At 37.9% G+C, this 22912-nt stretch overlaps 1 protein-coding gene across 8 annotated transcripts in view; it reads right to left on the bottom strand.

Annotated features, from left to right (window-relative positions):
• Window positions 1-971: 971 nt before the first annotated feature.
• rgs19 (regulator of G protein signaling 19) overlaps window positions 972-22912 on the bottom strand; it is a 70576-nt gene continuing 48635 nt past the window's right edge. For 7 of the 8 annotated variants that reach the window (XM_048177203.1, XM_048177205.1, XM_048177210.1 and 4 more), the window contains 4 exons: window positions 16292-16431; window positions 9785-9868; window positions 9391-9625; window positions 972-3360 (listed from right to left, as the gene is read on the bottom strand). In XM_048177203.1, coding sequence (XP_048033160.1) covers window positions 3172-3360; window positions 9391-9625; window positions 9785-9868; window positions 16292-16431 — 648 coding nt within the window. In that variant the 3' untranslated portion in view covers window positions 972-3171. The remainder of the gene's footprint in view (window positions 3361-9390; window positions 9626-9784; window positions 9869-16291; window positions 16432-22912) is intronic. The other variant, XM_048177204.1, reaches the window with a different exon arrangement.

Here is a 22912-nt window from a genome sequence, read left to right on the forward strand (position 1 = left end):
TTTCATAATCTGCATTATAATGTTGTGATGCCTAACTTCAATTTCAGCATTTAACCAACTGATTTTAGTGTTTAGTGTTTTATATTTTAATTTATTTAGACAAAATAGTATTGAATTTTAATATCAGCCATAATATGAAAATCATCAGTTTATCGGTTTTGGGAACGTTTAAATCTGTTGAATCGCATTGGTTACAAAGTGTTCACACTGACAGCGATTTGCAAAGCAATCTGAAGTAAAGTTCAATGTGATTTAGCAATTTGAGAGACATGAGAGACATTTTAACATTATGCAAATGAACAGTGATAACCAATAGGAGTGAACAGTGGTGCTCATTTGATCTGCTGATACAGTACAATACAGTGACCTCTAAATCGTTTTCAGTGTGAACGCAAAGTGCAAGTGATGTGAAATGTTAAGAGGTTCACCAGCAAGCTTCCCTCATTGACCGTGTCTTTAAAGAGTAACTGTGCATATCCCTGTGTAATTGAGTGTTTGCTGTCAAAGGCCGCAAAGACATTGACATCTCTCTCCTATTGTATTAAGAAAGTTCACTTAACTTTTAAAACACACACGCATGCACACACACACACACACACACACACACACACACACACACACACACACACACACACACACACACACACTCACTCACTCTATCTGGCTTAAGTTAGACTGGTCACATCATGTCGGACAATAAAAGAGCAATACTAAATATATGTTCATGTACATATATAACCATATACACACATATTTTACACACATTTTCCAAAATGTACATCTTCATGCACAACTGATGGGAAAAAAAAAAAAAAAAAAAAAAATATATATATATATATATATATATATATATATATATATATATATATATATATATATATATATTTTTTTTTTTTTTTTTTTTTTTTTTTTTTGGTTCTACAGTACATGAAGTTCCTCTAAATTGACACATGACTCTTGAAATATCACCATTAGAGTCCTTAATTCAATATACATTTATTTGCTATACGTATATATTTACAAAGAAGCAAATCCTGAAAGTACCAGGCGGATGTGGATGATTTACCTCATTTCAATGTGAAATGAAAGATCTGATATTAAGACTTAAGGAAGGACTGCTTAAGGAAGAAGAATGTTTAGGGGAAATATGAACACCAGATTTCCAGATCAGTGCTGATATAAAAAACAAAACTCTTATTGTGGACCCATTCACACAGTACTGGTTGGTTTCAGATTCACATTATGAAATATTTAGTGATCCATAAATATGGAGTGGTATCACAGCTCACAGTGTTAACATCAATCAAACCGGTTACTCTCCGATATTCCTACTATTTTCTTAATATCAAGTGGGTTCAGAGGCTGTTGAAGGCATCTGTAAAGGAAATGAGTTTTAGCACGAGTGCAGACGTAACACTGAGCATTATACGTGAATAAATGAAGTGTACTGGACCGGTGAAATCAATGTGTGCTCGAGAGGACTTTAAAATGGATTTTACAGCAGCTAATGGCTTCTTTTTTTTTTTTTTTTAAAGGTTCCTGTACAATACTATAAAATACTTTTTCTTATTCTGACAAATAAGAGATATTCTCCTTAACACGTACATTGTGTGAAAAACAGAAAAACATTGTGATGACGTGACAAGGCAAAAAGCAAGATGTTAAAATGATTTTCAGTGGTAACGCATAAATTCAAATGTGTGGTTATTGGCTATTATTGCTGTAACGTTTAGTACAACAACATAAATTGGGGATTAAATTAATACATTTAATTTTGCCATTTAGACAATTTTAGAAAGTTGTTTCAGAGGCTTTTAGAAGTTTTTACATTTTACAAAGAATGACGTGCACTGATCAAAGTAGTTAAATATAGTTATTTTTGATTTTATGTTGACTAAGAGCATTTGCTTTTGCCTTTCTGACTAAAGAAAAAGCATGAACATTGAGAAACAGCTCGCATAACTGCAGTACCTGAAACAGCCTACAGGAGGCGCCAGAGAGACTTGTGATTTTCACACCATACAACCTCAGAAACATTCATGCGCTCAAACACACAGCCAGGACAGAGAGAGAGAGAGAGAGAGAGAGAGAGATACAGCGCGATTGAGCACTCAGGACTAACAGTTTGCTCTTTATGTCGCATATGTTCCAGATTTTCTTTAATATTTGTACAAGAAAAACAAATCAGGTCACAGTTTAACAAAATAAAAAATAAATAACATTACAAAACTAATTTTTAAAATGTGAGTGACCAGTCTAATTAAGACCATGGCATTCTCTCAACTCTCTCATGTTTGTTTTATTTAATATCTCTAAAATTGGTGGTCCTCCTCTCTCTCCTATGTTGTTGATATCTGTTGTTTGGAATCAACAGGCCCAAACGAAATCTGTATACACAGAAATCTAAAACTTAACATTTACAAAATTCTATGCACCCCAATTTTATGTTTATTAAATATTTTGGCTGAGTTGATAAAGCTTTTCAGCTACCAGTATGAGTTCAGTACACGTTTTATTTTATTTTTTTTATTTAAATTCATTCCATAGATTTTCCCTTAAAATCAGTGCAGAAAATCCGGAAAGGTCCGCAGATTCCGCCTGGGCCTGAAAATTGATTTGCATTCAAAATAGTGTGTGGTACCTATTTGTTTAGCACCAAAAAAGTGCTGTCCCTCTCTTTTACAATGCCGCCAATCACCTCTCGACTTCTCGCCTCAAAGAGCCAATCAGAGCACAGAGACAGTGGACAGGTCGGGGTGAGGAGAGAGGATCAGATTGGTCAGGCCACTCCAGTGTATGTTATTGCAGAGGCCCTCTCAGCTCTCTTCAACTAGAGACGTCAGGAGATACAAGTAGCGAAGCATGTTTGCGTGAAAAAAAATGGCTGCGAAAATCAGTAGTTGATGCTGGAACGAGGGCAAAAAAAAGGATTGGACAAATGAAAACTGCATTTTCAACCCTGTGTCTTCCAGTTTCAGTCTGTGCAGGTTCAGAAGAAATGAGGGATTCCCTCAAAAATGAGAGAGGAACATGGACTAAGCAAAAACAAAAACGATAATCCAATCGTGACGACACAAAAAAGGAGTACTTTCTCCTCGAGTGGTTGTGCAATGAGTGAGATGGAGAGAAATGGGATGGAGAGAACGAGAGAAAGATGAGGGGGTCGGGGTTCTATGACTCAGACGAGGAGCGCGACCCCCCCTGCACCAGTGATCTGTAGACGGAGGAGTTGAGGAATCGTGGGTAGGAGTCTCTGTGCATGAGGGTGTAGATCTGCAGCTGTGCATCCTCAAATATGTGAGGGGTGGGATCCTGCATCCTCCTGTTGATCACTTCCCTGACGCGAGAGTCCAGACTCACCTTCAAGACAGAAAAACAACACTGTGAATGTTGAGCGACATAGTCAGAATAATATTTAAATAAATAGCTTTTTTTTAGTCGTTTATACGCTAATAGAGTTTAGGATTTGGGTTAATGCCTTTTTAAGCCTGGGTTAAACAATGTTACTTTTCCTGTCATTCATGATCACTGCATAAGTATTCCTACAATCATTTTATAGAGATACAGGTTTTGTTGTACTTGTCTCATTAACTTCATAAATATGCAAATAAGAACATTAATCAAGATAACCCATACAGAAAAAAGATAACCTATTGAAAAAAAAACGCATTGATTACGACTGTAACCTCGGTTCCCTGAAAAGGGGGAAAGAGACGCTGCGTCATAAGTTTACCACACTAGCATGTGAAAAATCAGTCCAATGGTGTGACAGAACGTCATAGTGCGGGTGACGTCACGAACAGGGAGGTTTAAAGCACCCCCGAACCAAGCAATGTCAGCTTCTGATATGCTGAAGGAAGTCGGTCACAGGCATGCCGGAAGTATTGGCAGGGCGACGCAGCATCTCGTTCCCCCTTCAGGGAACCGAGGTTACAGTTGTAACCAAGGCATTCCTTTTCAAGAGAACTCATGCTGCATCTTAAGTTTACGACACTATGGGAATGTTAATACCCTCTATGCATTGCTGTCCAGTGTGAATCCTGCTTGGAGCACAACTAGGACTGCAGCACCTGGGACCCTGGAGTGGAGCCCAGGTCAACGTCATAAAATCTGACAAAATTGTGCAGAGAGGACCAGCCTGCCGCAGCACAACTGTCATGAAGAGAAGTCCCGAAAGCAAGGCTTTAGAAGCTGCAAAACTCCTGGTAGAATGGGCCCGAACAGCCAAAGGAGAAGGCTGACTGGCCGATTCATAAGTAAGAGAGATAGCCTTGACTACCCACTTGCTCATTCTCTGATTAGATGCTGGGTACCCCTTCCTGGGTGACCCAAAGCACAAAAAGTTGAGCAGACTTACGCCACATGGCATAAGCACCCTAACAAGGCAAAACAGATTTAATTTCTCCTTGTCTGATGTCCGAAGGGGCGGAGGACAAATGCCTGCAACACTTTAGATCTATCCTTGCCTAGCCTGTGTTTTTGACCCTGGACTGTTTCCTTGTTTGATGATTGTTTGCTGCCTGCCTTGACCATAGCCTGTGTTTGGATTACTCTTTTGCCTTGCCTTTCCTGTATCTGTTTGCTGGTGTATGACCTACTGCCTGTACGACTATGCTCTCCTGTAATTAAAGCCTGCTTGTGGATCTCCAACTCTGTTGTCCCGTCCCGTACGGGACAAATTTTAATTAAAAACACAGGTCAAAACACAGGCAAGGCAAGGAACAAGGAACACATAGACAAGGTCGGATACAAGGATAAACAATACTCAGCCATCCGTGTGTGTTTGAGTGCAGCTTATAAAGGGTCACTGATGAGAAACAGGTGTGAGTGCATGATTGGTTCCTAGGTGGAGGATTGTGGGAAATGGAGTCCATTTGAAGAAAATAGAACATGGACCCAGGGCACATGTAACACCCGGCCTAGGGTGAAGAAAAGCCTTCACCGTGCCAGGTGCAAACTCCAAACACAAAGGGGAAACCGAAAGGGCTTGTAAATCTCTTGAAATATGTAATGGCCAACAGAAATAAAGCCTTCAAGGTCAGAAACTTTTCTGAAACCTCCTCGATAGGCTCAAAGGGAGCAGCCAAAAGGCCCTCCAATACTAAGGCCAAATCCCATGCCAGAACCCTTGTGTGAGCTGCAGGCCCTGAGCTTTAAAGTGCCATGGAGGAAATTAGATACTAATGGGTCCCTCCCCAAAGATAAACCACCCAAAGGAGTGTGGTAAACAGCTATGGCCACCACGTACACCTTTAGCGTAGAAGGCGATAACCCTGCAGAGAAACAGTCTTGCAGAAACTCCAGTACTGTACCAACCAGGCAGTTAAATGGGTCTAAATGACAACTCTCACACCATGAAGAGAACAATCTCCATTTAAAAGCATAAAGTTTTCTCATGAAGGGAGCTCTGGAGTGAAGAATGGTCTCAACAACCTTAGTTGAGAGACCAGCCTCTATGAGCTTCCATAACTCTAGGTGGGGGGTGAAATATTGAGCCCTGCACCTGAGATAGAAGGTCCCTCCTGATGGGATTCTCCCAAGGGGAGCCGTTGAGAAATCAGGTCCGAGAACCACACTTGAGTTGGCAAAAGAGGAGCCACTAACAACAGGTGGGCACCCTCCTGGAGTACTATCTCCAGAACTCCCGGGAGCAGAGCGATCGGGAAATCGTACAGACGTAGCCTCGGCCATGCACTAGATTGAACCACAGTGGACAGTGTGTCATTTCCTGAGATGGAAAAATATCCACTTCCACTTGGCCGTACCTCTTCCATATGAGACCCACCACCTTGGGGTGAAGTCACCACTCCCCAGGCCTCAGCCCCTGTCTCGACAGGACCTCCACCCCCTGATTTAGGCGTCCAGGAATATAAGCTGTCATCAGAGACAGTAACTTCCCCTGGGCCCACAGGAGGATCTGGTGCAGCAGTTTGTAAAGCAGCCACGAGTACAGGCCCCCCAAATGGTTAAGGTTAGTGACCATCGATGTATTGGTGGACTGGACAAGATCATGATGGTCCGTTAGATCTGCGAGAAAATTTTTCAATGTCAGAAAAACAGCCATCATCTCCAGGCAATTTATATGTCATGATAGATGATGGCACTTCCACAGACCCTGAGTCGAGTGGCCCTCCAGGACTGCTCCCCAACCCGTGAGAGAAGCATCCATTGTAAGCATCATGCGATGACAAGGAGCTCCCAACACTGGGCCTTGGGACAAGAACCAGGGTTTCTTCTACAGTACATCGTCAGAGTACAAAGACATCTGCTTGTAACTTTGATCATGCGGAACGGATTGCCCCACAGGGAAAACCCCCTGGTCTTGAGCTACCACTGCAGGGGTCTCGTGTACAACAGGCCAAAAGGTAATGCGTTGGCTGCTACTGCCATCAGATAGATTAGTATAATGGTTGCTCAGTGAAAAAATGAAACAGTCTGACATGAAATCAGTCTTCACAAATATGTACAAAAAACAATAATAATACAAAATGTTACTAACTACTCTACAATTGAACAAATGTTTCCACAAAACTATGATGCAGCACAACTGTTTTCAACATCAATAATAATTAAATGTTTTTTGTGCACTAAATCAGCATATTAGAATGATTTCTGCAGTATGTGACACTGAAAACTGAATATAAAACAGTTATTTTAAATTGTAATAACTTTTGACATCAAATGAATAAAATCATTTCAATCATCAAAATCAGCCTTGGTGAGCATAAAAGACTTCTTTCAAAAACATTAATAAATCTTACCAACCCCAAACTTTTGAATGGTAGTGTGCCTCAAAATATCTTGAAAAATCTTTTAAAAATTCAATCCCATAAACCTCTCAAACCTGTACACCATACAGTAAGTCCATGGGCTGAGATTATTACTACACGGAGCTCTCTAGTTTATTTTCTTCCAGGACTCTATTTAATGATTCCTTTTCTTTGATTCATTTCATACTAGACACTCGAGTGTACAAGAACTGAAACTGGGAGCTCAGGGCAAAACAAAGCTCATCTATCCGAACTCACTCACTCCCTCTTGCACTCTACAGCCTATTTATTAACCGCTTTACAGTAGAGCGTCCAGCCGGGATCAATTTATAGCTTCCTTTGTTCAACCTTTGCTCCTTAATTTACTTCTAGAAAGTACGCTTTCCTCAGCTGCCTCTAGAAAGTGGCGGAGTTGAAAGGTGTGAGTTCATGAAAAACGGCGATAATGAAAAAGGGAAAAAAAAAAAAAAAAAAAAAAATCACATTTAACATGTCAACACAATGAATTAAACCACATACCAGGAGCACACGTGTGCACTGAGAATGCAACAAGTGTGTACAATACATGCACACCCCGCCGTCTCACACCGACAGGAGACAAAACATAAACAGCTCATAATAGAAAGCAGGATCGACCGCCACATATGGTGCTAGAGGACTGTATTTCAGGAAATGAGCCTTTAAAACATTAAGCTTCAATCATACATCTGGCAAAATTCCTTCATGCCTTGTTTCTTTGTACACATGATCTCTTAAACGTTTAATGGTGTGAAGTTCAAGTCAAGCTTCAAAATAAGTTTAGTTTTTTTGTTTAGATAAGGCCCTAGTCACTTCTCATTGGTCAGAACGCAGCCAATCATAGACTTGCAGCGAGGCTGAAATCTGCATTCCACAAAGGAGAGACAAGACAGAGGTGATAAAGAACAGCCACCAGTGTTTCCATTGCAGTTACTGCAGACTGGACTTTTTATGGACATTGTATTCGGTGGCTGATTAGAAAGGATGTACATACTTATTTATATGTAATCATGAAAATATGTTAGTGTCTTTTAAATTACTTTGATTGTAGCAAGCAAACATATTAGCCTACTAGATTAGTAGGAGAGAATACAGATACCTGTCTGTATTAAACCTAGAGGACACAACCTGCAGAACTGCCCCTCTCTCTTTATATCAGTGGTTCTCATCCTGTTTAACTTGAAGTCCCCCATATTGTCAAAATAATTATTGAAGTCCCCACCCCCCAAAAGTTGCTTGTTTCAAACTCTTTTCAAGACCTGCATGTTTTTTTAATAAAAACAAAAGAAGAAATACCCTTGCAGTTTATCAATTTATCATTATGTTTTAGCATTTTAATTCAGGTACTTTATTTCCATACATAAAACGCTAAAGGGGGGGTATCACACACAGTTTCTGCCAATCTCATGTTAATCTTGAGTACATATAGAGTAACAATGCATCCTTCATATCTCCGAAAAGTTAGTTTTGTCATATTTATAAAAGATAGATAAGCTAAACTGAGTCTTTCCGGAAAAAGCCGAGATCCTGGAGGCGTGTCTGCCGTCATTGCTGTGGGTGGAGCTAAAGTGCGCGCGCAGCTTCTGCGATGTCTGCTAGCTGCGACATCATTATAAATATAAAGGGAACAAAACCATTCGTGATGTTTACATTATATGCACTTGCGCACTGATTGCCAACAAAACACAGACATCTGATGCAGCTTTACTCACCACCCGCGATCTGCAAATCCAGCGCCGAACTGGGACTTGTTTAAAAAGTATTCATCACCGAAATCCCGGGAGCAAACAAACATACGTGTGCAACTCCTGTTGCTGCCCCGGAAAAACAAACTTCATCCTCTGTTCCCTTAAAGCTGGGTTCTTTGTGAAGCTGAAAAAGGTAATCTTTCCCTCACAACCAAAAACACACTCCTCTATTTACAGGAGCTGCGTCTCATTTCAGAGGCTGCGTCCTTCGGAGGTCGCATTTGAAGGCTGAATACTTCATCAAGGATGTCATATTTAAGAAAAGTAACTATAATAAAATTGATCGATATTCATTGTGAGGTGTAAAATACTGTAATTTCTTTATTACGTTGAAATCTAACGTTTATTTTTCTTAATTGAGACTGCCTCGATGATGTATGCAGCCTTCAAAGGGTGCAGCCCCTGAATTGGGACACAGCCATTGTTGAAAAATCTCTCGGCTTTTGTATCCCGAACGAATCGCGTTGATGGGCGTGATCTTGCTCTGGGTGATGAGTGTGCGCACGCTTATCAGGGAGAAGTGCCTATACAAGAAATTAAGCTCTCTTTTGACGTCATACAGGCTATACTCCAAAAAAAAAAAACTTCCCGAAGTCTGTACCGAAACCGAAGTAGTCATTTGGCACAGAAATACTCCATCATACGCCCAACTCGTGTTTTGAAACTTTGGCCATGTTTAGCATGAGAATCCAACTCTTCAACAGTGTAAATAAGTCAGAATGCATAAAACAGCATTACACCCCCCCTTTAATAAAAAACATCCTGCATCCTGCAGCCCCCATAGTGGGCCTCAGAGAATCACTACTCAATATATGTTCCTTAGAGATGGGTGAAAAACGTGTGTGTGTGTGTACCTCTTTGGGCGAGAGGATCGAGATGTAGTCTTCATAGATCAATCGCGTCTTCTCCTCGATGGCACTCTTGTTGATCTCCTTCTTCAGGTCTTCGCAGGCCAGCCAGAAGAGCATGTTCTCCTCGCTGTACTCCGTCCGCAGGAACTCACGGAACTTGTTCCGCCCCGCCGGGTTCTTCATCAGCTTATCGAAAGACTGCGCCCACTGTTTAATCTCCTCCATCGTCGGTTTGGGGCTGAGAGACAGAGAAGGAGACATCAGGCACATTCACATCCCTAATAAACATAATAATCCATGATGATTTGGTTAAGACGAACAGCTCAACCCTCATGATAAGTATATGGGATTGTATGTGTATGGCAATGTGTAACTGTGCGAAAGTGTGTGTTCTCACCAAGTTTCACATGGAAAGGGCTCCAGCTTTGTCTCCTGGGCTTTCCTCCGCCCACGCTTGTCATCTTCACTCCTAACAGTGAGACTAGAAGGTGGTAAAACGGCATTGAGAAATAACAGCAGTGCCTGAACGAAACAACACAACCTACAGGCAGACAACACACTCACATATAACATGCAAGGCCCTTCAACTTCATGTTCAGGTAAATTCATGTCAGCCTAGAGGATTTTTTTAAATTTCTGATATAATTATGAAGTTTGTCTCATGCTTCTCTAGTCACACCATATGGCTTTGAATTATGGCTTTGAATATTTTGGGGCATCATTAACTATGCACCGATAAATCGTGCGCTCCCTGCCCCCCCCCCAACTATAATACAGTGCATTTACAAAGTTCACACAGCTAATATAACCCTCAAATTCATCTTTACAAGATGTTCGTCATGCATACTGCATGTATGCGTCGGATCATGTAAGTATAGTATTTATTTGGATGTTTACATTTGATTCTGAATGAGTTTGATAGTGCTCCGTGGCTAAAGCTAACATTACACACTGTTGGAGAGATTTATAAAGAATGAAGTTGTGTTTATGAATTATACAGACTGCAAGTATTTAAAAATGAAAATAGCGACGGCTCTCTTGTCTCTGTGAATACAGTAAGAAACGATGGTAATTTTAACCACATTTAACAGTACATTAGCAACATGCTAACGAAACATTTAGAAAGACAATTTACAAATATCACTAAAAATATCATGATATCGTGGATCATGTCAGTTATTATTCGCTCCATCTGCCATTTTTCACTATTGTTCTTGCTTGCTTACCTAGTCTGATGATTCAGCTGTGCACAGATCCAGACGTTAATACTGGCTGCCCTTGTCTAACGCCTTGAACATGGGCTGGCATATGCAAATATTGGGGGCGTACATATTAATGATCCCGACTGTTACGTAACAGTCGGTGTTATGTTGAGATTCGCCTGTTCTTCGGAGGTCTTTTAAACAAATGAGATTCACATAAGAAGGAGGAAACAATGGAGTTTGAGACTCACTGTATGTCATTTCCATGTACTGAACTCTTGTTATTCAACTATGCCGAGGTAAATTCAATATTTAATTCTAGGGCACCTTTAAAATTACTAAAAAGAATCTGTTCATGAGAATCGTTCATTTGGGACTCAGTTGGACAACATTGGTCATTCTTTATGGTTTTGAATCACTAAAAGGAACCAGGTTAATGCCATTAGTTTGGGAATCAGTTTGAGTCCAGAGACTCTCTGTACAGTTTTGGATCACAAAAACATAAACAAAAAAGGTTCATAACAGTAATTAATTTGGTAATCGGTTGGACTACACTGGCTGTATGGCTTTGAATCACTGAAAAGAACCTGTTAATAAGAGCCATTTGTTCATGAATTGGTTGGACTACACTGATCATGCTGATTGGTTATGATCACTAAAAAGAACAGGGCTGCGTTCAGCCCCAACAAAATGCTGCAAAACGTTTTTTTAAACGGAAACGGAGGTGCGTTGAACACCCTGTTCTGATGATGCATGAGTTGCAACTATGGCAGCTGAGAAGGCCATTCTTTGTGTTCTTTTTGAAGAATTTTCAGAGCCTGATGAAATCGGTATAAATATGTGTTTAATACTGCAAAATATGTTACAGTCACTGCCCTTGCTGTCCAGAATAAAAGAGAACATCCCAATCGAGTGAAGGGATTTGTGGAAACTTCTAATTATTGTGGTCCAACATTTGCCTCGCATTTCAGGATGAAAAGACAAACATTTCAGATGAAGGATAATCCACTTCTTACCTCTGTGTTATAATCTATATGACCTTATTATTTTTTATTGCATTAGGCTTATCATTATTGATGATTACTATTGTTGTGCTATGATATTGTAATATTTACCATTATATAATCAGAAGAGAATAGAAAAGTTTATTAAAATGTCACTTCACAATGTTACACAATGTTATATTAATACCCGTTACCCGTTACATTAATACCCACAATGTTACATTAATACCCGTTGTGCGAGCTGTCTCTTTAATACCGTGTGGTTTATATACATCTTGCCGCTGATAGGGCTAACATTTCTGACACACCCACCAAACAAGAGAAAACACATCTCAAACCCCGCTGCACACCGTTTCCAGGAAACGTGTTGTTCAACCCGGAAACCGTAGCAAAACGTTGCACGCCGGTTTGAGCTCATTCATAAGAGTCATTCATTTTGTAATTGGTTGGACTTCACTGGTTATACTGTATTTTGAATCACTAAAAGTCACCAGTTCATATGAGTAATTAATTTGGGAATTATTTGGACTACATTAGTCATACTGTATTCTTTTGAATCACTAAAAAGAACTAGTTCATGTGAGTCATTTGTTTGGGAATCTCTTGGACTACACTGGTCGCACTGTATGGCTGTGAATCACTAAAGAGAACCTGTTCGTTAGAGTCATTAGTTTGGGAATCAATTGGGCTACACTGGTCACACTGTATGGCTGTGAATCACTAAAAAGAACCTGTTCATTAGAGTCATTAGTTTGGGAATCAATTGGGCTACACTGGTCACACTGTATGGTTGTAAATCACTAAAAAGAACCTGTTCATTAGAGTCTTTTGTTTGGGAATCTTTTGAACTACACTGGTCGCACTGTATGGATGTGAATCACTAAAAAGAACCTGTTCATTAGAGTCATTAGTTTGGGAATCAATTGGGCTACACTGGTCACACTGTATGGTTGTAAATCACTAAAAAGAACCTGTTCATTAGAGTCATTTGTTTGGGAATCAATTGGGCTACACTGGTCACACTGTATGGCATCGAATCACTAAAAAGAACCTGTTCAGAAGAGTAATATTTTAATGAATCAATTGGACCATACTGGTTGCACTGTGGTTTTGAATCACTAAAAATAACTGGAACATAACAATAATTTGTTCAGAAATCGTTGGACTACACTGGCCGCACTGTACGGCTTTGAAAAGAACCTGTTCAGAAGAGTCATTCATTTGGGAATCGTTTAGACCACACTGATTGTGCTGCAAGACTTTTTGAATCACTAAAAAGAATTGGTTTCTGCAGAAGCAGCTCTAATGAAGCTCTGTCATTAAGAGGACACCAGAGTTTGGACCTCAACGATCCCTACTAATGGCTATGTGCAGCAGGTGTGCTTGAAGAATGAGTGCGAGTGAATAAGTGTGTGAAAGATGTGTGGGTGTGAACATGGCTCCCATTTCCTCCAGGGATTCTGATGAAACGAGAGCAATCTTAACCACATTTACTCTAATGACTAACAGTACACTTGAATTTCACTCATTTCACTCAAACAAACATACACACAGAAATGAATGATCATATCTTTAGCCTCATAGCATAATTGCCCAGATGGTATTTCAAAGGCAGATATCACAATTTGGCCAAAAAATGACTTAGGCAATTATGCAATGAGGCTAACGATATGTGTATATCACAGAAGCATGTATTCACCTGTACTCACAAACACATATCATTTATCATACTCAAATACATATCACATCTCATTCACACAAGTATAAAATAACTGAATATAGTGATGATGAGGGATCTTGATAGGACAGAAGGAGGGAGAGCTTCATAACAAATTCAACTGAATGTGGCATGTTTCCAAGTGGAACTGAATATTTGGTCGGAAATAACACAGGACTGATTTTGCACAGGGATTTGATTGCATTGTAAAAAGTAGACTGTGATAGTACTGGTTAATGTTATTTCCCCCCCAAACAGCAGTAAGTAAGTAAATGTTATTAAAGTTTGAGGAAATATTACGAAAACAAAAATTTTATTTCTTAAGGATAACGTGCACTGATGAACTGTGCACAATAAAACCAGGAACATGTATTAAAGAGTTAGTTCACCCAAAAATGAAAATTCTGTCATTACTCACCCTCAAGTCGTTCCACACCTGTAAGACCTTCGTTCATCTTCAGAACACAAATTAAGATATTTTTGATGAAATCCGATGACTTAGTGAGGCCTGCATTGACAGCAAGATCATTAACACTTTCAATGCCCAGAAAGCTGCTAAAGACATATTTAAAACAGATCATGTGACTACAGTGGTTCAACCTTAATGTTATTAAGAGACGAGAATACTTTCAACACTTTATTCAATACTTTATTCAACAATCCGGAGTGTGCATCAAACTGCCAAAATCACGTGATTTCAGTAAACAAGGCTTCGATACGTCATAAGCGTTTCGAAACATTTCGAAATTTCAATGGTTCACATGACTTTGGCATTTTGATGCACACTTTAAACCACTGATTCGAAACAAAAGATTCGTAAAACTTCATGAAGCAGTGTTTTGAAATGGCCCATCACTAGATATTGTTAAATAAAGTCATTATTTAGTTTTTTTTTTGCACACAAAAAGTATTCTCGTCACTTCATAACATTAAGGTTGAACCACTGTAGTCACATGATCTGATTTAAATATGTCTTTAGTAACTTTCTGGGCATTGAAAGTGTTAATGATCTTGCTGTCAATGCAGGCCTCACTAAGTCATCGGATTTCATCAAAAATATCTTAATTTGTGTTCTGAAGATGAATTACAGGTGTGGAACGACATGAGGGTGAGTAATGACAGAATTTTCATTTTTGGGTGAACTAACCCTTGAAGAAAGTGAACAGGATCTTTTTTGAGTTCATGTTGACTTCATATATACATTTCTCTTTAATGTCAACTGAGATGATCTATACAACAAACTAACAGAGTGCTGCACAGATGACATATTTTTCTAGTCCAAAACCTGGAATTAAGTTAACATAGTAGCACTTCCGGTTCCATCGTCCTGAAATCAATGTGTTTTTTGATTAAAAGCTTGAAATAAGGTCTGTGGTTAACACAAGCTCAAGACATTTCCACGTTATATCCTACAACATAAAATGCTTCAGTAATACCACCTAGTGATTTAAAGCTTTACTTGTTTTAAAAAGGCAGTTGCTAACACGTGGCTAAATGGGTCTACAGAGGTTAACTTTAAACAATCACACTGAAAAGGTAAACTCATCTACACACTAGTCTGTTTACAAAGCATTGCTGTGTTCATAATCATCCTCTTGCAAACTATTCTAACTCAAACTTTCAGAGAATATATATATACAGTACAGTCCAAAAGTTTGGAACCACTAAGATTTTTAATGTTTTTAAAAGAGGTTTCGTCTGCTCACCAAGGCTACATTTATTTAATTAAAAATACAGTAAAAAACAGTAATATTGTGAAATATTATTACAATTTAAAATAACTGTGTACCATTTAAATATATTTGACAAAGTAATTTATTCCTGTGATGCAAAGCTGAATTTTCAGCATCGTTACTCCAGTCTTCAGTGTCACATGATCCTTCAGAAATCATTCTAATATGCTGATCTGCTGCTCAATAAACATTTATGATTATTTTCAATGTTGAAAACAGTTGTGTACTTTTTTTTTTCAGGATTCCTTGATGAATAGAAAGTTCAGAAGAACAGCATTTATCTGAAATACAAAGCTTCTGTAGCATTATACACTACCGTTCAAAAGTTTGGGGTCAGTAAGAATTTTTATTTTTATTTTTTTGAAAAGAAATTAAAAAAGAACTTTTATTCAGCAAGGATGCATTAAATCAATCAAAAGTGGCAGTAAAGACATTTATAATGTTACAAAAGATTAGATTTCAGATAAACACTGTTCTTTTGAACTTTCTATTCATCAAATAATCCTGAAAAAAAATATTGTACACAAATATTTTGTACAATTGTACACATTAAATGTTTCTTGAGCAGCAGATCAGCATATTAGAATGATTTCTGAAGGATCATGTGACACTGAAGACTGGAGTAACGATGCTGAAAATTCAGCTTTGCATCACAGGAATAAATTACTTTGTGAAATATATTCAAATAGAAAACAGTTATTTTAAATTGTAATATTATTTCACAATATTACTGTTTTTACTGTATTTTTAATTAAATAAATGTAGCCTTGGTGAGCAGACGAAACTTCTTTTAAAAACATTAAAAATCTTAGTGGTTCCAAACTTTTGGACTGTACTGTATATATATATATATATATATATTTTTTTTTTTAATAAAGACTAAAAGAGCTGTCAGAAGCTTAATGGTGATGACACTGTTTGTTTATAGCTTATGTTTAGCTTTTAACTTCTGGTGATTTAAAAATGTATAGAAGTTGTACATTGAACAAAATGTGAAAGAATCATAAGCTTTTGTTGGTCACAGAGCTTGTTTTCTACAATAATCCGAAAGCCAATGGAAATATCCTATTGGTTTTTTGTTGAGGGAATCCAACTTTCCAGTTGGCCTACAAAATTACGTCCTCACCGCAGCACTCTATATGAAGGTGAATATAATCCCTGTGAAGGAATGGGCGTGGAATGTAAGACTAGCAGCGGTGATGAGTGGAATGTACCATGTGGAGACAGAGACAGGTGAGTGGGTCGTACCATGAGCAGCTACAGCAGCAGCACCAGCAGAAGCAGCAGGTGTTGGGTTTCTGTGTGGGGGAGGGATGCTGGGCGCGGCTGGGGGACGTCTCGCTCCGCGTCATCGGAGACTCGCGGTCTGCCGGGACAGGGCCTGTGTACTGATACATATTAGAGTAAATACCAAACCCCGTGCAGAAACACACACACAGGAAATCCTCTACATCTGGTGACTTGAGTTTGGAAATTATCATGCACGTGGTCATGAGGTCATAATCGGTCCATCTAAACAACCCCATATAGTCATAATCCTCTGACAAATAGACAAATATTAGCCTTTTCACTCCAGAGGTGGGTAGTAACGTGCTACATTTCCTTTGTTACATTCACTTGAGTAACTTTTTTTATGTACTTTTAGGTTTAACTGGCTGTACTTATGCTCACACTCAAGTAAATTTTTAATTTTACTTCACAACATTCTGTGACGTTCCACCTGTTATCTGTTAAATACAGGTTGCATACGTACAAGCTACGCTGTGTGGTCTGAATGCGTAAGCGGGCTCAGTTCTGGACGATATGGCCGAGTGGAATGAAGAGTTCGTATCGATGGATGCAGGACATCCATGACCCCATATCCAATCGATCCTTTCATTCCAAGCAGTGAAATATAATGCCAAAAACAAGTTGCTCTATCTACAAATTCCAGCTCCAACTTGATAAATATAAACATGTCAACTCTAGAAACAACACGCATTTAACCCTCTGGAGTCTGAGGCTGATTTGGTGCCTGGAGAAGTTTTGACATGCTCTGACATTTGTGCTTTTTTCAGTTGTTCATAAACATATTAATGGAAAAAGTGTCATTACACTGTATTCAGCACAAACTAGGCTACAATAATATGTGAGGAACATGTATGTACATGTTTGTGTTTTTGAAGGAATAACGTTTATGCGTGGTTATTGAAAACACAAAAAACTTAAGTCACTGAAATAAGGCCAAAAAAAGTATAGTAAATCTGTGTTTACAATACTTTAGGGTATTGGAGGTTGTAGACTAGAGTTTTTGCTTCAAAATTATGTAAAAATTATGCTGCCTACTCCTTCATATAAAACAATAGAGAGATTTAGTTTTTATAAGACACTTTTTGCCAAGAAACACAGTATGCGTGGAGGCGTGAATCAGCACTGAATAATGGGCCATTCTCACCTGAGAAGACAAAAGAATTGCATAGTAATGAGCTGAAATGACTTGCATATTAATGAGGCATTTCAGTCAGGTAGGCTGTGAAAAAAACCTTCTGTGATGTCTCAAGCTCATCATGATATATGAAACATACAGAAAAATATTATTACAATATAAAGTAATGGTTTTATATTATACTTTAAAATATAATGTATTTCTGTGATGCAAAGAGTCTGAATATAGGCTTTTAGTTTAAAAGCATGCACATTTGGAGAAATATTGGATTCTCATATGCTTATGTCAATTTTCTATACAGAGGAGTTATATTTATTTAATATTCATTGTCATTACTATGAGCGCTGGTGTTTTCAATTCATCCTTGAAGTCGGATAAATAAATACAAGACAATAAATACACGATTGAGACGATGAATGCATGTATTGCCTCTGAATTTGCGTCTGAATAGCGCTGGCTCCGTGGGCTGGCTCCATGTTTATTCCAAATGTCTGCACATTTTATATCCATTTAAATTATGCAAACTAAGCAGCATTTATGACATCTTACATTCATACACAGCGCCCTAGAACTGCCCTCCGGTTATGTGTCACAAGAATAATCACTTTCAGAATAAAAACTTGATGATGTATTATGCCACAGTATTTCTCAGGAGTGCATAACTGTATCTGATCAAATGTATACCTCAATTGTAGTGTAAGTAGCTTTGGATATAACCATAATGTATGTATTTTTATATAGTCTAAAGGGAAATATTTAACTATTGTAAACTGTAGAGCTCCATTTAGCCTAACACACTATTCATTCACACTATTTATAACCATTTAATAATATAATATAATATTTATAATATTTTTATTAAATGAACATTTTTTTTTTTTCTCACTACTCTTTGTGGAAGGTACCTGTATATGAATAATTACTATTAAATAGATGATTCAAACCATAAATTATGATAAAACCTAATGTACTGTTAATTGCATATTATTTGTAATTAATTGCAACTTATTGTTATTTCATCGGAGGATTCACTTCAAGTTAAAGGTGAATGCAATCTTTTTTGGATCCAGAAAGTGAGGATCAGCTGTGTTTGATGAACCTCATTCAAAGAAAAATCCAATAATGAGTGCCTTTTCCACCCCTGTCACAAGAGTAACGCAGGCAGTAGTTGACAAACTGTTGGTCAATTTTGTCGGTGAAGCAACCAGCCATTTTCTGTCATGGAATTACCATAATTTAGGAAAACCTCAGTGCACAGTCATGACAAGGAAAATATTACGTCTCAAAATACAGGATGCGTTCCAAAATATGAAAAGGGAACTTGTCAAGAAATTAAATGATGTTGATTATGTCTCTACTACAGTAGACTTCTGGTCAACCAGGAATACCAACTTCCCAGACATCTTCTCAGTCTTCTTAGTAATGTTGGTCCAACAGGCTTGAAATGATTCAAACAAGAGACTGTAATGGTCAGCATTTGCAAAATGTAGTGCACTGTGTCTATTAAAACAAGCAGGTCAGTGTAACGGTCTGGTCTGCAGCACGCACGAATGGGAACTCAGAATATTCTTTGTTTAGACCATAGAAACAAACAAGGAGATTATCAGTAACCAAGGAAACCAGAACTAAACAGAGCAGGATAACAGGAACTAAGGAAAAAGAACATCAAAAGAATATCAAAATAGAAGACCACAATCGTGACAGTCAGCCTTTGGCTGAAACTGTGGAACATGAGTGTAAATTTCAGTTCCTGCGACCCAATTAGACCAGCTGGAACTCAAAGTTCCTTGCTGTAGAAAGGGTGGTGGGAATCCAGAAGTAACAAGGAGAACAAGCAATCCGAAAGGTATGCACAGCATTAAAGATAAAAATGTAAGTTGCAAGACATGTTAGCATTTAAAAGATATTCTTAATGTTGGTGTGAGTGTGTCTACCCTATTATCATACAGCTAAACTACATTATTATTATTATTATTATCGTTATTATTATTTACTATTTGTGATTTATGGTGCAGGTTGAATCTAGCTGAAATGGGATTTTTCGCAGAGTACACTGCTGTAATGAAGCAATGGCCCTAAAATACTCCAAGGGGAATCATCTGTCCATATGGGTTTTCTGCTGCCAACTCTTTTCCAAATGCTGAACAAGAGGCTGGAGTCAACCTGTAAAGTCTGTCAACTCCTCCTTAAGGCCCTAAAAGAGGGAATCCTGAGCTGATTGCTGCGGTTATACTGCTTCCAAAATTCAGAACCTCTTGGACAACAGAGCAGAGCATCTTGACAGCTGGTAATACTTTTGTGTGTCAATTCAAAAGTTAAGATTTGTTTTCTCTTTGTTGTTTTATTACTAGTGTAGTTGCAGTTTAATAAGTTACAAAATCTGAACTGGTTATTACAGTTTAAAATACAGGAATATGCAGGTTTAAATCATTTAATAAAGTAATGACACAGGACTCGACTACATTAAAACTCAGTTGGAGACCAACATGGAAAATGATGCCCTCTCTAACAGCAGCCAGTTGGATGAAGATGACTTATTTGCATCCATGAAGACAGGACTCTCACAAGCAGGAGTGAGGTATGGAAACGTTACATTCCTTTCCATAAGTCAAAAAGTTGTCTCTCAAACATGCAAACACAAACACTTACACTCTCTCTCTCTCTACACATACTTTCTCTTCTGTTCTATAGTCTGTTCTTTTGTTGTCCTGTTTAAATGCAGATGCTGATATGTTTGTGTTGTGAACATGTTGTGAGAATAAAGACAGTCAAGTGTTTAATTGAGGTGTGTAATTTTGCACTGAAAATAACAGCTTCTGTGTCATTGTACCCATCGGTCATGAGAGGACTGGGACACGCTGCTTCATGTGAACCCAGGTTTGCATTACATAGACAGACTTTCAAGGAGAGGTTTGACTTACAGTTCTCCATGTAGTCTGAAATTCAGGAATTTTCCTTAATTAGATCCAAAGTAACTGCTACTTGAGTAGTTTTCTCATTGGATACTTTGTTATGCTTCCTCAAGTAATTATTAGCATTATTACTTTCACTGTTACTTGAGTAGTTATTTTTAGAAGTAGTTTGGCTACTCTAGCAACCTCTGTTCCACTCTCAATCCACCTTTACAAGAGGCCAAGACTCAACCTGTCACCTAAAGCAGCCAATCAGAATGAAGACTACAGGATATCAGTGAGCATAAGACCTGGGCTGCGTTCAGCCCCAACAAAACACTGCAAAACGTTTTTTAAACTGAAACGGTGGTGCGTTGAACACCCTGTTCTGATGACGCAAGAGTTGCAACTATGGCAGCTGAGAAGGCCATTCTTTGTGTTCTTTTTGAAGAATTTTCGGAGCCTGATGAAATCGGTATAAATATGTGTTTAATACTGCAAAATACACTCAATGTTACAGTCACTGTCCAGAATAAAAGAGAACATCCCAATTGGGTGATTTGTGGAAACTGTGGTTCTTAATTACTGTGTATATATATATATATATATATATATATATATATATATATATATATACACACAGTACAGTCCAAAAGTTTGGAACCACTAAGATTTTTTATGTTTTTAAAAGAAATTTCGTCTGCTCACCAAGACTACATTTATTTAATTAAAAATACAGTAAAAAACAGTAATATTGTGAAATATTATTACAATTTAAAATAACTGTTTTCTATTTGAATATATTTCACAAAGTAATTTATTCCTGTGATGCAAAGCTGAATTTTCAGCATCGTTACTCCAGTCTTCAGTGTCACATGATCCTTCAGAAATCATTCTAATATGCTGATTTGCTGCTCAAGAAACATTTAATGTGTACAATTGTACAAAATATTTGTGTACAATATTTTTTTTCAGGATTATTTGATGAATAGAAAGTTCAAAAGAACAGTGTTTATCTGAAATCTAATCTTTTGTAACATTATAAATGTCTTTACTGCCACTTTTGATTGATTTAATGCATCCTTGCTGAATAAAAGTATTCATTTCTTTAATTTCTTTTCAAAAAAAATAAAAATAAAAATTCTTACTGACCCCAAACTTTTGAACGGTAGTGTATAATGCTACAGAAGCTTTGTATTTCAGATAAATGCTGTTCTTTTGAACTTTCTATTCATCAAGGAATCCTGAAAAAAAAAGTACACAACTGTTTTCAACATTGAAAATAATCATAAATGTTTCTTGAGCAGCAAATCAGCATATTAGAATGATTTCTGAAGGATCATGTGACACTGAAGACTGGAGTAACGATGCTGAAAATTCAGCTTTGATCACAGGAATAAATTACTTTGTCAAATATATTGAAATAGTACACAGTTATTTTAAATTGTAATAATATTTCACAATATTACTGTTTTTTACTGTATTTTTAATTAAATAAATGTAGCCTTGGTGAGCAGACGAAACTTCTTTTAAAAACATTAAAAATCTTAGTGGTTCCAAACTTTTGGACTGTACTGTATATATATATATAGTCTAGCACACCTTCCTAAGGAAAGGATATGGACCAGAAGACATTGCAATTACTAAATGATATTTAGACACACTTAAAGAAGTTCCAGATCTATACTTGTGCTCTTATTATTTAAGTTATTTTGCCGTTAATGTAAATAAACATGTGCAAACAATATACTTGCTCTTGTGAATTTATTTTGAAGTTAATTACATTTGCGAGCTGTTTCTTTAATACCGCGTGGTTTATATGCATACTGATTCTGATTGGGCTGACATTTCTCACACACCCACCAAACAAGAGAAAACACATTTCAAACCCATTGCACACTGTTTCCAAGAAACACGTCGTTCAACCCGGAAACCGTAGCAAAACGCTGCGTGCCGGTTTGAGCTTGAACGTGCCCCTGATCCCACCAATCAGAGCTTAGATGTCTTGGCACAGTAACAGTAATGAGGTAAAAGAGCAGGTAAATGAGATGCAGGGAACAGAAGAAGAGTGTAAAAGCCCTGATATACTTCAAACAAAGTTCCTTCTCGTTCTTTGTTTAGGGGTAAAATAAAGTTCGAAATACGTGAGCAGCGATATACTGTTTTCGAACATCTGACGCCGCTCACATAGGGCTGGACAATAATTCAATATCAATATATATCGCGATATAATTTTTTTCGATAACGGTGATATGATTTTTAAACACATTTCCGGTATTTCGATATATACATTACAGCATTTCTCACTGACTTGAGGCGCAGCCGTAGAAAGAGCAGAACGCGATTGGCCATTGGCGTGATGACGTACACCACAGAGACACGCAGCCATCAGCCAGTGCTCAGCGTTAATATGGTTTGTTTGAAATAGCAACATGGAAAACAGACAGAGTTCAGATAATGTATGTTTCAGTCGATGGATGCGCAAAACGTTATAACAACGATAATCAAAAAGCGTGGACAAAACAGACACTCTTTGTAAACTGTTAACAGCTA

The sequence above is a fragment of the Megalobrama amblycephala genome, linkage group LG24 (assembly GCF_018812025.1).
Source record: "Megalobrama amblycephala isolate DHTTF-2021 linkage group LG24, ASM1881202v1, whole genome shotgun sequence".
Taxonomy (NCBI): Eukaryota; Metazoa; Chordata; class Actinopteri; order Cypriniformes; family Xenocyprididae; genus Megalobrama; species Megalobrama amblycephala.